General features: G+C 38.6%; 1 protein-coding gene across 2 annotated transcripts in view; it reads left to right on the forward strand.

Moving 5' to 3' along the window:
- The window catches only part of LOC120313868 (tumor necrosis factor receptor superfamily member 11A-like), a 32,865-nt gene extending 15,285 nt beyond the window's left edge, over nucleotides 1–17,580 (forward strand). The window contains exons 2-6 of one of the 2 annotated variants that reach the window (XM_039356247.1): nucleotides 8,701–8,782; nucleotides 12,190–12,315; nucleotides 13,608–13,751; nucleotides 14,365–14,458; nucleotides 16,457–17,580. In XM_039356247.1, coding sequence (XP_039212181.1) covers nucleotides 8,701–8,782; nucleotides 12,190–12,315; nucleotides 13,608–13,751; nucleotides 14,365–14,458; nucleotides 16,457–16,571 — 561 coding nt within the window. In that variant the 3' untranslated portion in view covers nucleotides 16,572–17,580. The remainder of the gene's footprint in view (nucleotides 1–8,700; nucleotides 8,783–12,189; nucleotides 12,316–13,607; nucleotides 13,752–14,364; nucleotides 14,459–16,456) is intronic. The other variant, XM_039356248.1, reaches the window with a different exon arrangement.
- Nucleotides 17,581–18,657: the final 1,077 nt, after the last annotated feature.

Below are 18,657 nucleotides of genomic sequence, written 5' to 3' on the forward strand. Positions count from 1 at the left end.
ATCTTTTCTTTTATAGTCTTTGAGAAGTATTGTATATACAAGCAGTCCTCAACTTACAATCACAGTGGAGCACAAAAGACATTTGTTAAGTGAATTTTGCCCCATTTTACTATCTTTCTTGCCACAGTTGTTAAGTGAATCACTGCAATTGTTAAGTTAGTAACAAAGTTGTTAAATGAATCTGGCTTACCCATCGACTTTGCTTGTCAAAAAGCCGCAAAAGGCGATCACATGACCCCGGGACACTGCAACTGTCATAAATCTGAGTCAGTTGCCAAGCGTCTGAATTTTGACCATGTGACCATGGAGATGCTGCAATGGTCATAAGTGTGAAAACTGTCACAATTCACTTTTTTTGGTGCCGTTGTAACCTCAAATGGTCACTAAATGAACTGGACTACCTGTACGTGCATATAAGCCAAGAATGCCCCCCATAACAGGGTTTGGCTTATTTGTGGACAGGAAATTTGTTGTGAAATTATGAAAAAACATACAAAAATGTTGAGGGTCAGCTTATCTGCTGGTATCACATTTTTCATAGTATTTGGGTTAAAAATTCAAGGTTTGGCTTATATGCAAGTATATATGGTTGTTGTGCATGTCTCATCAATTCTTTAACAGAGCATGGTACTAGATCCAAATATTATGTGGAAAATAGCTGTTGCTCCATTCCCAGCAATTATTGGCTTTTTAAAAATAAATAAATAAATGGGAGAGCTGTAATTCCAGTGAACAGACAGAAAGTCCTCTGGTTTGAAAATGGAATCTCCTATCTATCAAAACTAAAATTATCTCCCAAAGATTAACCCCACCAAATTTCACTTCCCTTTTGGATATAAACGCACTAAGAATGAAAAAGATTAAAAAGTTATTGATGGTGGAAGAGCGGTAAAAACTGTCATTCTGCTCATCCGTTTGAGTTCAAGATCCGACTTTGCAATTGGAGCATGGTGGCATCATGTCAGAGTTTGAGCAATGTCACCTGTAATATAAAGAGTAATAATATTCAGCTATGGCTACCATTCTCATTCAGATAGATAGGAAGACAATTATATTTCCCCAACAGTGTACTGCTCTTTGAATAAATGTTGTATTTATACAAATATTTTGTGAAGACCAACAAATAACAAAAATAGTTTTCATTCTATAATCATGCTACCTGGGCTGATTATTAGGGTCCATTGGTTAATATCTGATATCCAGTGTAACTAAGAAACTAAGAATTTTCCACTAAATTTTTATTTAAAAACCCTCAAAATTTGTGGGCTTTTACTTCTAATGACAAAACTGAAAACACTGATCCATCTAGCTCAACAGCTAATTATTTGTATGCTTTAAAGATGCCAAGTTTTTAAACTCCATCTGGTACTTATAGCAGCTTCTCACAGCAGGTTGTGTCTTGCTAACTTCAGACTAATACGGTTACTTTCACAGAACAGGTGGAGTTTAAACAAACAACCTTTAAAATGATCTTAGTATTATAAAAAATAATCTACAAAATTATTGGCTCACATCGGTCCATCAAAAGACCCATGGAAACTCCCTAAATTGCTTTGTCAGGTTTTATTTCCCTTCGAAAAAGAATATTGCAACTCTATCCTCTATCAGTAATGTGCCTTGCTCACAATCAAATGAAGGAAAAGTAAGTATAGTGGCCTGTGGATACATAATTTAAGTGACATTGATTAATGATTTTTTAAAATATTTTTGAAAAATCCTTTTAAAAGCAATTGGTTGGATTCTGCTAGTATGGTCATTTCTTATTGTACTGACTCCTTTAAGTTTGATATGTATTTTTATACAGTGTTGGACAGAGGGGGAAGAATATAGGTAGTCCTCTACTTACAACAGCTCATTTAGTGACCGTTCAAAGTTACTGTGGCACTGAAAAAAATGACATGTCCATTTTTCACAGTTATGACCTTTGCAACATCCCCATGATCATGTGATCAAAATTCAGATGCTTGGCAACTGGTTCATATTTATGACCGTTGCTGTGTCCCAAGGTCATGTCATCTCCTTTTGTGACCTTCTGACAAGCAAAGTCAATGGACAAGTCAGATTCACTTAACAACCGGGTTACTCACTTATGAACTGGAGTGATTCACTTAACAACAGAGGCAAGGAAGGTTGTAAAATGGGATGAAACTCACTTAACAGATGTCTCACTTAGCAACAGAAATTTTGGGCTCAGTTGTGTTGTAAGTTGAGGACTACCTATAATATTTGGTATAACGTTAGAATTTTTCTAACTGTGATCTCTGCTAGCCAGGATTCTGACCAAAATATCTTGCAAACAGGTATACCCCATGTGGACGCATGAGTGTAATCCATTTGAAAGTAACACTTTACAAGAGTATATTCTTTTGGGCAATTTCTTCTATGGCAATAAAAGATATGTTTAGTTGTTAGCATGATTAATCAATGCATCTTTTATGTATTTTATCAAATTTCTTCCTCTTTCTGATACTAATTGATTAATTTATGCATTTTACCTTTGGCTGTTTTTTATTCATTTGAACCAGGGGCCTGTTATTGGATGCATGTCCAAAAGTGGTGTGTGTGGTAAAATAGTAAAATAAATTAGTATGAAGGGAGAAGAGATGCCAGACTGCACAAATAGAGGGAACTCTAGTAGCCCATCTGATACAGAAGAACCATTACATTATTTTCACTAACATTGCTAAAATGTTTCTGATTTGTTTATTACTAAATATACTCACTACTAAATATAGCTGAACTGAAGCATTTCTTTGGAGGGGGGGAAAACCACATCTGGCTTAGAAGTGAAAACTACAATTTTGCGCATGCTTAAGCTAGAGATAAATCTCACTGAATTAAATGTGACTTTATCTTGGGTATAAATACTTATACAGCAATCCATTAGTGTACTTATGTACCGTCTTATACTATAAAACATTAAAAGTCCAGCAATAAACTCATCAAGATATGTAAGGGACAGGTGTTTTCTTTTATTTTTCTTTTTGGTCTGGTTGTACAACATAATAGAAAGTAAACAGTCTTTGATCGCTTTACTGTGGACTGTCTGTCAAGGAAGTAAATGAATTTGTTATACAAAATATTCATCTTCAGAGGTAGAGGCTGGTTTAAAACATGTAGCAACAAGGCTTCCTTTTGTTACAAAGTTTGGAGAATAGGTTTATGAGTTATTACAATACTAAAAAAAAGAAAAGAAAAGAAAAAGGAACTGGTTTGAGTATGCTTATGTTTCCTGCTACTTTTTACAATTTGACTCCGGGTTCTTTGAAGTTTTGCATATTGTTCCTTAAAGTAGAGGACTTTGCCCCTCTTTATCTCTAAGTCATTGTTAAATCCCTTGGATAAAGAGGAACTTTCAGACTGAACATAGCATGATTTTTTTTTTCAAATCACATTTTATGAATGTGAACTTTGTAAGTATGCCACCATTTCTTGAGTAGCAAAGTGTGCATAGTGCAGGATTTCCTCTCCCTAAGGGTGCCTGGAGATCCCTTAGGTTGGATAGGGTAGGCATGCTCCAGGTCCTTTCTTTTAACATTATCTTTTGTGAATTTGGAGACATGAAATTTTCTCTGTGGCTGCCCCAGCTTTTTGTGACAGTTTCCTACCCATTTGTCTGGATATGATGCACCTTTTTACAGGAGATATAATTGTTTTATTGCTGTTTTACTGACTTGGTTGTAAAATTTCCCCTAGGATTATTGCATATAACAGTGATGGCGAACCTTTTAGAGACTGAGTGCCCAAAAACTGGCCCCACTCCCTCTCCAACCCCTGCCCCACCCCTGCCCTGCCCCCCCATCCCCCGCCCCACCTGCCCACAGGACCACTCACTGCCTCCAGGGCCTGCCGCAGATCGCCCAGGCAGCCCAGCAGCGCTAGCAACTGCATGATGGGGTGTGAGGACAGAGTCTTGTCTACACTGCCTGGCTGCCATGTTCTTGTCTGTGCTGCTCCGTGTGGGTCACGCTGGAGGCGACTCTCCTTTAGGGGTCTGCTGGAGAGGAGGGGGTCGCGGGGGAGACAAGGCTGGGGCAACGGCACGTGTGCCCACAGAGAGGGCTCCAAGTGTCGCCTCTGGCACCCGTGCCATAGGTTCGCCACCACTGGCATATAAGATAGGTGGCATATGCTTAATTAATATTAATAGTGGTATATCAGTTGGGATATCCAGAATAACAAGGCTCAGCATGATATGCCACCACATGGTAAAAGAGTCACAGTCTTTGTCCTGTTGATAATAACTTTAATAGATTTATATTGGATCGAATATCCATGACAGCATATGGTTTCTAGCCCCCTTTCTACTGAATTGTTGCATTGAAATTATTTTTTTTAAAAAAATTGGTGTTATTTAAATTGGGAGTTTGAACATTTTATTAACAAAAGTCCTATTTATATTATATTTCCATTCCTTAGAGCTGTTTGGAGTAGGCTGAAGCTCAATTTCCTAGTCCAGTGATGGCGAACCTTTTAGAGACTGAGTGCCCAAACTGCAACCCAAAACCCACTTATGCATCGTCGGGTGCCGGGTGGGTGTGGCTCCTTGGGTAGGTGTGGCCCATTGGGTGGGCATGGCTGCGGTGGTAACAGCAGACTGGGTGGGACTAAAAAGTTCAATCAATCAATTCCAACTTTGCAAGATCTTTTTTTTTCCCGGGAGAAGTTGAAATTGACTGATTGAACCTTTTTTTTTTTTTTTCCCCGCATACGGCAGCGGAAGCCTAAAGTGAAAAGGTTTTATAAAATCCAGCTGAAGGCCTAGGACTGGGGCAACAGCGTGCGTGCCCACAGAGAGGGCTCTGAGTGCCGCCTCTGGCATCCGTGCCATAGGTTCGCCACCACTGTCCTAGTCATTTAAAGTTTCACCTGTCCATAACTGTCAAGATTATTAAATAAACCACAATGACTAATCTACGCCAAAACCACACAAGCCATTTCATGTGTTAGGACGATGTGAATAAAACCAGAACATTTATTTAGTTGACTTAAAAGGTGCTGTGATATTGTTATGGTTACTCATACAAAGTTACTTTACATTGAATAGGACCTATGGTATATTTAAATTACTCAAATGAACACCATGCAAGAGATTGTGATAGTTATAGTGATGGACAGCACCAGAAAGAGACACAAATCAGAAAAATGCCTTTTTCTGCCATTTGTTCTCTAGAAATAGAACTGAGTTTAATTATAAATAATAAAATATGGGATCCTTAATATTCTCTGAGCTTGGTAGTTGTCTTGCAGACATTTCATTACCAAACTAGGTAACATCATCAGAATAAAATATATGAATTGGTTTGAATCCTTTGTCTACTTTTCTTAATAGTAACTCCTTTGTCTAGCTAACTGTTGTAGAAATTATATAGTTACAGATAGTCTTCAACTTACGGGCACAATGGCGCCCAACATTTCTGTGGCTTAGCCAGACAGTTGCTAAGTGAGTTTTATGCCATTTTATGACCTTTCTTGCCACAGTTGTTAAGTGAATCACTGCAGTTGCTAAGTTAGTAACATGGTTGCTTAGGGAATCTGGCTTCTCCATTGATCACGTGACCCAGGGATACGGCAACCGTCATTTGCAGTTGCCAAGCATTTGAATTTTGATCACACAACCATGGGGATGCTGCAACAGTCTTAAGTGTGAAAAATAGTCATAAGTCACTTTTTTGCAATGCCATTGTAACTTCGAATGGTAACTAAATGACTGGTTGTAAACTGAGGACCAGCTGTATAGTATGATATCATGGCTTGGTTATATCATTTCATCATTTGTTTATTGTCCATTTATGGACATTTTGATATCATTCTGGCTTGTAAAAAAATGTCAATGAAATAAAATCTTGTTTCCTCCAAACTCCTATTCTCCGACTAGAATCACACTTCACCATGCTCCAATTCTACATTCAAAATCATAAGGCCCGGGGAGGGTTTTTCATACTATCTCAGGCAATTGGCCATCCAGCTTTTGCTGGACAATCTCCAGTAATGGAGCATTGAGGTACATAGGGAGGAGAGTTAGGAATGAGTACACTAACTTCAGTTATATTCCTAGAATTGAGATCCAGAATTATATTTTTGCGAGAGTCTCATGAGATTGAGGAGGCCTTTCCATACATGTTTATGGTGAGGTAATAGAAAACTGCAGAGGGTTTTTGTTGTGTACCTTTCTCTTTTCCTGGATAAAGAGTTTACATACAGTAAATGATTGCCTGCCAAGGCTCCAGTAAAGTTAGATCAATTTTATAACATTACAAATTTTGCTAAGTGGTTACCTTATTTGATCAAATGTGTTTATTAGTTATTAACCAAGTCCAGGTATATTGATGGCATGACTATTTGAGTAAGTTGTTCAAATAGTTCCAAACAATTACTGCAAAGTATCACAAAAGTATAGTTCATTATCATGGTTAGAAGGCAGTAGATTATGACTTCTGAGAATTGGGAATTTCCCCAGCTCACTTGCATTAATTATCTTCTGATGAAATGAAACTCTGTGAAGCAGGTATAAATACCCATTTATATTTTTAAAAAATTGTACATATTGGAAGTTACTCAATTTAAAAAAAAAGTCAGAAGAAGCTTTTTTATATTTCCTTCCCAATGTGAACATAATTTGGATCAAAAGTTAGATGCCTGTAGTAGAACCATTATAGGTCCAGGAAAGTGGTAATTCAAGTTTTTGTTTAATATTTCAAAATGGAATTGACTAAAGATGTACAAAGATAAAACAAGTATGTTTAAATATTCCATAAAATGCTACTTTTTAAAAACCCTTTAGGTTTTTAAAGTCTTTAATCAATCTTGGGCTGCTATTGTTAGGTTGTGGCACAACATTGTAATGTGTGTTTTCTCACTTGCCTCTTTTTCTGTCCATTCTTCATATGCTCATGGCTCTTAGTTTAACTTCTCCACATTCACTATGCAGTTATATTGCCTTTCTTAATACAAGCAGATTGCCTTAATATTAACACCTTGAATGGAACTATCTAAAATAGCAGTCCAAAAGGAATAGAAGCCAAAGAGGAGATACATCCAGCTGCAAAAATTTGGATGACCTATAAATGGGGAATGTATTTATCTTCTTCTGCTCTGTCCTGTTTGAAACATCCTCCCTTCATGAGAAAGGAATGTGACCTGAACACATCTGCCTTATCTCCAGAAAACAGAGCCTGGAACCATTGGGAAACGAAACCAAGAGAGACCTTGAGATGAGCACTAAATCACCAGGTTCTCAAAACAACCTGGCATCTATGGATTGGCTGGATTTCAATCAAATAGTTGGACACTGGGGAGAGGAGTTCTAAATGGGCATTGTGATGTAACCTTTTTCTCGTGAATTCCTCAACTTTGCTTTGCTTTCTTGCTATCATTAACTCTCAATAAAAGTTCCTTTTGAAACAATGCCTGTTTCAGGAGTTCTGCTTTCTTGGGAGATCTAATTGAGGTAGATCCTTACAGTTTATTGTTTCTCTTTGCTGCCAACTAGTATTTATCTGGATTTTAGCCATCCAGATATGGTAAACCTAAATATAAAGACAAAAAAAATATATCCAAAAGTAGTTACAAGTCATTAATTATATATTAATATAAAGGTAGTCCTTGTTTAGTGACCAAAATTGGAACTAACAACTTGGTTGCTAAGTGAAAAATTACAGGATTGCAAATGTGCTTACAATTTTACCTCAGCTTTTCTTTTAAAAGAATACAATCACAAATTGTTGGGTAAGCCTAAATGGCAGGAAAGTTTCCCAAGCTCCACTCCCCACCCTTTGAATATGGGTGCCAAACTCGCCACGTCACATGACGTGTCGTGATGTATCGCGACTCTTTTTGCATTGCCGGCATTGGGGTGGGCGTGGCTTCGGTATGATAAAACCAGCCTGTGGGCTGGCAGTTTGACACCCTTGCTTTAGGATGCTTTTCCAGGTGCTGGGATAATTAGCAAGGTAATTGATGTTTGTATCTACATTCAGAGGAAAGGGAGGGGTTACAACAGAGTAAGAAGACACACATTGGAGAATACACATTGAAAGGAATGCACTAGCACCAGCTCTTCACCTAGTGCACTTGACTTAGAAGGCGAACAAAAATCTTTAGTGTGAAACTGATTAGAGGCTTGTCAATTTCAAGCAGCAGCTACAAGCGTCTGAAGGGTTCTAATCAACTAATTATGATCACATTACTAAGCTTGCTAACTTGTTGTGAGGACCTTTTAGGGAAACACTGTGCTCCTAAGAAAAGTAACTCAGGGAAAAAGTAGCTTTATTAGCCAATCTCTGTGTGGGGTTGGGTGAAAAACAATGGTCAGGCACAGGACAATGCATGCTAACTGACTGTAATGGCAAATATATGACAGACAGAGATGTGAAGATCATAAATATGGCCGTTGGTTGCAAATGTTTTCAGCATCATTTAACTACAAACAGTTGCTGTACAAGGCAGTCGCTAAATAAGGATTACCTATACTGCTGTTTCTAAATTTATGCTGTTCTGAAATGTTGATTTATAATAGCTATTCTCCTGGTTGGGATATGGTGGAAGTCATTGTACAACATACCTGAAGAGTACCAATTGTAATGATACAAATGTATAGTTTAAACACAATCAAAAATAAAAGTTGGGTATCCTTGAAAGATGTATTAAACTAAAAGCAATTCAACTAAGGTATTATTACTGTTCTGTTCTGTCCTTCAGTTGTACTTACAAGTCAGGCCTTCCTGTAGCAGTGAGCAACATTATGAATATTCTGGCCGATGCTGCACCAAATGTGAACCAGGTAATATGCTAACAACATTCTTCTCATGCATAAGTCAAAATTGATTTATAAGTAAGAGAATAATCTCTTACTTTTTATGTTTCTTAGGAGCAGAACTGTGCAAACATTTTGAGGCTAAAACCCACACTTGGGTTTTAAATGCCAAGCTATGGAGCCAAAATTCAAAGAATGAGTTACAGGTAGTCCTAGCTTAACGAGCTGTTGTATAACAACCATTTAAAATTATCACAGACTTCAAAAACAACTAATTATGACTTGTTCTTGAAGTTATAACTCCTACACACAAACAAACATACACACGTAATGTGGTCGCATTTCAGACACCTGGCAACTGTCTTGCATTTATAACTGATTGCAGGATCTTGCAATCACATCCCAATTTATGACTTTTTTTGCTGTTTCCCAATAAAAACACCCATTGGATATGCTGGATTTGCTTAATAATAGTAGTAGTAGTAGTAGTAGTAATAATAATAATAATAATAATAATAATAATAATAATAATAATAATAATAATAATAATAAAGTTGGAAGGGACCTTGGAGGTCATCTAGTCCAACCCTCTGCTCAGGCAGGAAACCCTATACCATTTCAGACAAATGGCTGTCCAGTTTCTTCTTAAAAACTTCCAGTGTTGGAGCATTTACTGCTTCTGGAGGCAGTTGTTCCACTGATTAATTGTTCTCACTGTCAGGAAGTTTCTCCTTAGTTCTAGGTTGCTTCTCTCCTTGATTAGTTTCCACCCGTTGCTTCTTGTCCTGCCTTCAGGCACTTTGGAGAATAGCTTAATTCCCTCTTCTTTGTAGCAACCCCTGAGATATTGGAATAATGCTATCAGGTCACCCCTAGTCCTTCTCTTCATTAAACTAGACATACCCAATTCCAGCAACTGTTCCTTATATGTTTTAGCCTCCAGTCCCCTAATCATCTTTGTTGCTCTTCTCTGTACTCTTTCTAGAGTCTCAACATCTTTTTTACATCGTGGTGACCAAAACTGGATGCAGTATTCCAAGTGTGGCCTTACCAAGGCATTGTAAAGTGGTATTAATACTTTACGCGATCTTGATTCTATCCCTCTGTTAATCCAGCCTAGCACTGTGTTGGTCTTTTTGGCAGCTGCAGAACACTGCTGGCTCATATTTAGGTGATTGTTTACTAGGACTCCGAGGTCCCTCTCACAGTTACTACTATTGAGCAAGGTGCCACCTATGCTGTACTTGTGCATTTGGTTTTTCTTGCCTAAATGTAGAACCTTGCTTTTTTCACCATAGAATTTAATTTTGTTAGATAGTGCCCAGTGTTCAAGTCTGTCCAGATCCTTCTGTATCTTAAGCCTGTCTTCTGGAGTGTTGGCTATTCCTGCCAGCTTGGTGTCGTCTGCAAATTTGATGAGTTCCCCATCTATCCTTTCGTCCAAATCGTTGATGAAGATGTTGAAGAGCAGTGGGCCCAGAACAGAGCCCTGGGGCACCCCACTATACACTTCCCTCCATGTAGATGCAGTTCCATTGAGGACCACACGCTGAGTACGGGCAGTCAGCCAGCTAAGGATCCATCTGGTGGTGATGCTGTCTAACCCACATTTTTCTATCTTGTCAAGTAGTATGTTGTGATCTACTTTATCAAATGCCTTACTGAAGTCCAAGTAAATTATGTCCACAGCATTCCTCTGATCCACTAATTTTGTCACTTGGTCAAAGAATGCAATAAGATTTGTCTGGCATGATCTATTTTTGACAAACCCATGTTGGCTTTTAGTAATGACTTTGTTTGCCTCGAGGTGTTCGTTGATTCGTTGTTTGATTATCTTTTCCAGGATCTTCCCAGGTATTGAGGTCAGGCTGATAGGTCTGTAATTTCCTGGGTCCATTTTTTTCCCTTTTTTGAGGATCGGAACTACATCAGCTCTTTTCCAGTCCTCTGGTAGTTCCCCTGTGCTCCAGGATCTTTGAAAAATATAGTTCAGTGGTTCCGAGATCACATCTTCCAGTTCCTTGAGAACTCTGGGATGTAATCCATCTGGTCCTGGCGATTTGAACTCATCTAGGCTGGACAGGTGCTCACTAACCATTTTCTTGCCTATCTTAACTTGTGTTTCTATTCTGTTTTTTTATGGCACTATTTTTATAGGTTGGTCTGTTTTTTCCCTTTGTGTAAAGACAGATGCAAAAAACGAGTTAAGTAGTTCTGTTTTCTTCCTATTGCTTGTCACCTTCTTGCCACTTTCACCCACTAATGGACCAATCGTTTCCTTCACTTTTTTCTTGTTTTGTTGAAAGACGCTTTTTTTTTGTTATTTTTGACTTTGGTCTCAAGCCTTAGTTCATTTTGAGCCTTAGCTTTCTTCACTTCATCTTTGCAGGCTCAGGCTATTTGCTAATATTCTGACTTAGTTATGTGCCCCTCTTTCCACTTTCTATACTTGTCCTTTTTACCTTTCTTTTTATCTTTTTATCTGTAGTTCTTAATGACTACATGGATCATCAAATAACCACGTGATTTGCTTAATGACTCCAAGAACAGTTGTAAATTTGTGTCAGGTCATTGATGACCACAGTTACTTAGGACCAAAATCATAGACTCAATTGTGGTCATACGTCAAGGATTACCTGTATACATCTACTCAGAATTGTGTTTGCCAATTATATTCTCAAACTATGCATTCTGCAGTGGTTAATTTAGCAGTGCCGTGTATCTCTCATTGATATTTAGGAATATAGTTCTACACAACAGTTGGGAAAACCCTGAGTCTCGAAGAATAAATTCTGTTCAGAAAGAAGTGTTCTGAACTCAACTCATTTTGGACAATTTCCTCCTAGGTGGTCATATTCGGAGCAGACAGTGCTTCTGAATCACATAAGCTATTTAAAGAGAATGAATCATAGCTTCAGCATTTAAAACCAATCAGAAGAGGCCTCCAAGGAAGAGCCTGAAAGACTTGTGGTGCTTCCAGGCAGTTTATGTTATAATGTGAAAAGCCATAGGGTGCTTATTTCTTCCTTTTCTCTGAATTTTTGAAATACAAATAATGGGAAAATATGGGCAACAATAACTGAACAGTCTATAAGTTCTCGCACGTACGGCAGAGCAATTGTACATTAAAAACATCTTGAAATTCCATGTTCTACATAGACAGTAATTGCTAACTACATGCTTCACTATAGATTTTCCAATTCTGTTGTTAAATCAATTTTGTTAAGCAAGTGTTTGATTCTGATAATGTTTATAAGCATCTAAAGTGATGGCAATATGTGTTTTGGTTGTTCAGCCCACTTATTCAGTCATAATTGGCCATATTTTGCCATGTGCTGACTCCACTAAGGCGATCCGTGTAGGCCTGAGAAAGCCAATATTGCTAATTCTGAAGTATTGGACATTTAATCAGTCTTTTCTGTTATTCTTCTCAGGAAAGTACATGGCCAAAAAGTGCACTGCCTTTTCAGAGACTGTATGCAAACCGTGTGGCTCAAATGAGTATATGGATATCTGGAATGAAGAGGAAAAATGTTTTCTTCATAAAATATGTGATAGGGGTAAGGAAAACACATGGATTGTTACATTGCTTCTCATTTGTCAGGGAGATGACTTTTAGGAGAGCAAATGAAGACTTGTATTTTGAGTTGGTGGAGGTGACAGAAGAGGAACAGTTGGAAAAGAGGATGGGAGTTCCAAAATCTCTTTGAGCTTTAATCAAAATCCCTTACGGATTTTAGAATGTCAGGACAACTCTCACAAAATGACTGCTTAGATGACAAGTATCTTGCCATAGGTGTGGCCTGTCCCAAGACATTAATATCCCAGAAGGCAAATTGATGAGGTCTGAGATAAATAACATAATCAAAGTACTGTATGGAAAAGATGGGGTTCGAGTATCAAAGTTTAGATCATATCTTTGGACCCAGGTTCCAGTCCTGAGTTTGGGTCAGTTACATTCTGGGAAGCTGAAAACATCTATCAGTCTGTAGTAGACCAGCATGGTAAATTACAATATGTAATCTTCAGTGAAGAGCACTTCATGCTGAAATGGATTGATTTGGGCTGATAATGAAATGTACAAACACACAGACACAAGCATGTCACAAACACAGACACCTATATCTCACCAAAATAAAACATACAGCAAAACAAAAAGAAATAATATCCTTCGCTCTCTGCCATTCCCTTTAGTGCTGCAGAATTTTCTTCATCAATCCTTAATTCAGGGACATTTATCAGCTTCAAAATACAGGACTATAATTATATATATTTTTAATTAGGTAAGGATGCCTTTCTTAGGCAAGCAAAAGGTGGATATTACTGGAATTCATATAGACACCCTATTTGAAATCCTACAAGAAAAGGGACATCTCTGTTTAAATCATCCCTTTAGCCTCCATAGGAAATTTCTTGTATGAACCGTATAACCTTCTACAACATTGAGCAACATCATGCTCAACTGTAACATTCAATCCTAGACCATTTTTTTCTGCAATAAACCATGAGCACTCAGTTTTTCTATAAGGCTTTCTTCAATTCTCATCACTTACCACATATTTATTTGTTTCCCTGTGATTTCATTTATAATACCATTGATTGACAATTTGAATTTTTATTATTGCTTAATACTTGACATAGCAGCTAACACTTGTTCCATGTGTATCACTTTGAATTGCAACAGGCAGCATTCAGAATCAGTCAGGAATTTGTACATTATGCAAGCATTGCCTCACTTAGAAAGAGGCCTTGATGCAATGTCCCTTATGATATAAACGTTATGTCGAGGAGGCTCAGAATACATGATTTAAACTTTAATTTCGACCCGCTTCCCCTTTTTTTGCATTTAAAGGAAAAGCTTTAATAGAAGTGATTCCAGGAAACAGCACATTCCAAAGACAATGTGCTTGTATTGCTGGCTACCATTGGAACAGAGACTGTGATTGCTGTCGACGAAACACAAAATGCTCTCCCGGTTCTGGAGTGAAATTTCCCAGTAAGATTTAAATTAACATCTCTGAAAGTTTTATTTTATTACTCAACCCCGCTGAATGTACTACTGATGAGCTGGATTGTCAACGGCAATGTCTTGATAATGAAGCTACTTGGAGAAATGTGGTTTTCTTCCACATTGCTTAATATTATGCCACTGAAATTGGGGTTAATTTCCATCCTGGGTGATATGCCTCAATTAATCTTATAATGTTATATCTTATTTTTTTATTATTTTGTCTGATTGTTAGCTAACCGTTTTATCATGGGAAGAACAGTGTGTAGAAATAATACTTTAAACATCATATTGGTTATTTAGAACATTCTTGGTGTTATAATTGCATGAAAGTATAGGTGTATATCTGTATGTATATGAACCTGCTTAGATGCAAAAATAATAATCAGTATGGTTGCTTCCAGTGCCTTGAAGGATTTAAAGTCCAGTGTTCCCTTTTTATCTAAGAAATAGTCAAAAGGCTGAAGTGTTCTAAATAGTAGCACTTTACTATGTACAGAAATATATCTTAAGTATTTGATTACCAGCAAATTGTTTTCAAGTGATGCTTTTCAGAGAAGTGATGCTCTGCTCAGTGTATTTACTTGTTATATTTTCACAGTACAGCAAGATAAGAATACAGTGTGCATACCATGTCCCACTGGTTATTTCTCTAATGTCTCCTCTGCAACTGATGCATGCAAAGCCTGGACAAAGTAAGTTTCATTAACAGTGCATAGCAAAGATACAAAGAAAACCTTTGGATGTCTGTGCTGTACTGTATTTAGAAACACTGAGGCTGGTTTTAGAAATGGAGCAATTTGTCATTGCCAGTTATTAGTCTCTGAAAATTAGAATCTAGACATCCTCATTTGCTTGATCGTGTATACTTAGTGATATTAATAAATGCATATTAAAATTGCTTTAGTTTTTGTAATAATGGCTGGGTTTGCTTCTTTCCTGAGCACCAATTCATAAGTATTTGTGGTTTATCTAAAATTGAGACTTGCAGTAGGGCAGTGTTTCTCCACCTCAGCAACTTTAACATATATAGACTTCATTGCCCAGAATTCCTTTGTCAGCATGCTGGCTAGGGAATTCTGGGAGATAAAGTCCACATTTCTTAAAGTTGCTTAGGTTGAGAAGCACAGCAGTAGGGAAATGAGAAATAGATTGTGAGACAAAAAGGATGTAGGAATATTGTTTACTCTTTGAAATTAAGGAAATTCATTTCTCTTCCATTCCTTTCTTTTCTTCAGTTAAAATGAATGGAATAAGCTGAAACATTAACTGATTTGAGCATTTAATTATGAAAAGAACATTTAAGGCAGGAGTCTCCAACCTGTGGACTGTAGCCCACTAGTGGGCCGTGAAGGGTTTACAACCAGGCCACAGAAACACATCCTCACTTGCATGAGCCGATGAGTGCGCATGCACCTTCCATTTAAGTGAGCTGCATGCGCACTTGCTAGCTACTTGCGCTGAACCATCCCCTCTCCCCCCCCCCGCCAATCCACAAAGCTATAAATGTTGGGGAACTCTAATTTAAGGTAATATGAATAAGAACTATCCTAAAAAAATTGAAGTATTTTTTAAAAATTGTTTTAACTGAGTAGTGATTAGGGATCATCATAATGCAATTTACATTATTGTAAACCCATTTGTTATGATATAATGATAATGTGTGGAATGTCATGATAACCTGGTTCAATAAAGCTTGCTTTAAAAATTCTGGCTAGTGTTAGATCTATGTATTCAAATGCAATCATTGGCTTGCTGTAGAAAACTAACAGGCCTCCTTATTGATCATTATTTCTCAGAGTCCCATATATACATATGAGACTATCAGGACTAAACAGAGTAGGAATGAATATTTACAAATTTGGTTTTGAACTTCATTAGATATAAGTTATTATACATGAAATTGGCTTTCTTTTTCCTCTTTTATCGTAATATCAAAGTCAGCTTTCTACAGTCTGCTTCTCTCTAGATCAGGTAGCCTGATATCCCGTACCATTCCCAAGTGGTGGGGAATTATGAGAGAAGTTGTAGAGCAGTGGTTCTCAACCTGTGGGTCGGGACCCCATTTGGGGTTGAACGACCATTTCACGGGGGTCGCCAAACAAGGTTGTCCGCCATTTTTCCCCCTTTTCTTTGGCCGCGGCCCTGGCACCCGGTGATGTATAAGTGGTTGGAGGTCACCAAAACATGGGGAACTGTATTATGGGGTCGCGGCATTGGAAAGGTTGAGAACCACTGTTGTAGAGAGTCCAGGTGACTGGGGAAAATAGGAAAGAATTATCATATAAGCAAAGAGGGTTAAAGCTTTCCTTAAAATCTGGGAAAGAAGATAGTATTTGGAAAATATCATGGACAATTCTCCCTAATTCACTGGGATATAAAAGGGGAAGTAAAGTATAACCAGGCTTGCAAGATTTTGTTATTTATAGCCTATTACAATATAATTCTAGACTTCCTGTGGAATTGATTTCCTGGTCTGGTCCACCTTATTGACTGGCAGGGGACTATCATATCTAAAGAACCCAATAATTTACTGAAGGAACTATAGTATCTGATATGAATGTCATTGCATTAAGCATTGCCTCACTACCTCTTTATGCTATTAGTATGTTCTCCAAAACATACATTACTTTATTAGCATGTCTTATCCAAAAACAATATCATTTATTACTTTCCATTTTTATTTAATTTAGTTGCACAGCTTTGGGAACTGAAGAAAAGATTCCTGGGAATGATTGGTCTGATGCAGTTTGTAAGCCACAAGAGAAAACACATTCAGAAGATGGTAAATACGAAAGCACCACTTAATATTTTAAGATTTTCTGGGATTTCTATAATTAAAGTTACCTTTTATTTTGGCTTCATCCCATGATATGGTGAACTACTCAATAACTTCAGTAATGCTATGAGTGATAGGAGCAGGAGCTCCTAGTAGGGTTTTATTGCTGATAGGAGTCCACTGGAGTTGGGTAGCTAATCAATCCAAATAAATAAAATTCCAAAAGGTAAGAGTGATGCTAATAGAAACCCATAACAGAACTCAGGACAGGCAGGGGTCTAGAGGCTTAAGGAAAGCCAACTTGCCTATTAAGTAGAAACTCCACAATCAAACTCCAAAAAAGAAATGGCAAATTGCTTTGGTATTTTGGCAAGAAATGTATACGAACATGGCTGAAATATGAAGTGAAGTTTAAGTGCCATATGATGAGAATGTGAAGCAGGAAGGCACTCTTCCAATTATTGGAAAAACATCTTGAATTCTTATGAGTAAAATTGAATGTGATAATATCACTAGACCAAAGAAAATCTAATCACTGAGGGTGTCAGTATTTGAAAGCAGTTTCTTGTTTTACAAGAACATGTGCAATTTTACAAGGACATGTGCAATGAAACATATAAACCAAGAACAATTTGAAATTGTAAATGCATAAATAAAGTACACTAAACTGAATGGATTTTGGTTGACTTGAATGGGCCACTTTAGATTAATAGTAAATTATTATATCAGAATTGCCTTAGGGCAGGAGACAAAATAAAGAGAAATGGAGGCCAGTCAGGCATATATAAAGTGATGGAGATCCTATTCAGCAAAGGGATTTGGGCTGTTGAGCTGAGGTGATTGCATTGCCAAGGAAGACAGGCCATCCAATTTGTCTCAGTAAAGAAATATGGTCTGAAGCCAGTATTATGGGAGAAGGTTGAAATGCTTCCAGATTAGAGGGTTTGGGGATTGCCTGCAATATATGCCCTATCCTGAAGAATCTTCAGGATATGCCAAGGGTGCTCTGGGCTGTGCAGCTTTGATTCTGAATAACAGCATTGTTGCGTCCTTGGCGGGAAAACAGACACGAGAAGCAGCTGGAGTTCTCAGGTTCTTTTATTCAGCGTTCAGCTTACAGGAAGATGGCTTCAGCTCAGCCCAAACGCCTCACAGCCTCTTATATAGGCAACTCCCGGGTAAATGGGTTACTTTTCCCGCGCCAGCACCCGCGCATGCGCACGGCGCTGGCGACAGCCTGTCTGGTCCCGGGCAGCTTTGCACCTGCCCGGGACTGCCTGCAAACGCCCGAGCCGTTTGCAAGGCTCGGGACATAACACCCCTTTCCCCCGGGCTAAAACTACTATCAACATACAACATTTATTTTACACGACAATTTGCTCCCCAGTGTTCCCACTGTTTACTGGCTTTTGTCTTGCCAACAATGTTATGTAATCTTCTAGGTACTTAGGAGATTTCTTTGCTCTCTGTGACCTTCTTAGCTCTGGGTTACTGGCATAAGTCCCCTGACTGGAGGGAGGCATGAGCCTGTTCTCTCTACTGTGCCCTGGTGTCTTCCAAGGACTGTGCCCCGATGCCTGGCCTGCTTGCTTGCCCACCGGGCTCGTCAGGCCAGGGCTTCTGTTGCTTTGTGACCTGGTTGTCCTACCTAGCTGTAGCCCCTCAGGCCCCTTGAAGTGATAGCCACTGCTGGGCGTCTCTGTAGAACCCCCTAGGTCAGTCCAAGACCTGTCAGGAGGCTGTCTATTCCCTGAACCCCATTCTGTGTTTGGGCTCGTGTGGGTTTCTGTACTCTCCCAAAACTCAGGTGTCCCCTGATTTGTGCTAGGGGTGTTGTAGTCGGGACTTGGTTCCTCGACTAGCTCTGTGTATGTTTGACCCCCTGTAGGATTTGGGGTAAGGTCAGGCCAACCTTGGGCATTGTGTGCCAGCTCTCTTGCGGGGAATGATTTGTTGGGATGCCCCCGGGTATCCTCCGTTGCTGGAGTGCTGTGTGCTGTGTGTGGAAAGTGAGTATGCCCCCGGGGTAACTCCCTGGCTGGAGTAGGCGTGAGTGCCTGTTGTGTGGGTAAGCTCCAAGACTTCCTTTTCGGAGCAATTGCAGAATCTTGGGAC

This window comes from Crotalus tigris, unplaced genomic scaffold (genome assembly GCF_016545835.1).
Source record: "Crotalus tigris isolate CLP2741 ecotype Arizona unplaced genomic scaffold, ASM1654583v1 scf7180000018807.1825209, whole genome shotgun sequence".
Classification (NCBI taxonomy): Eukaryota; Metazoa; Chordata; class Lepidosauria; order Squamata; family Viperidae; genus Crotalus; species Crotalus tigris.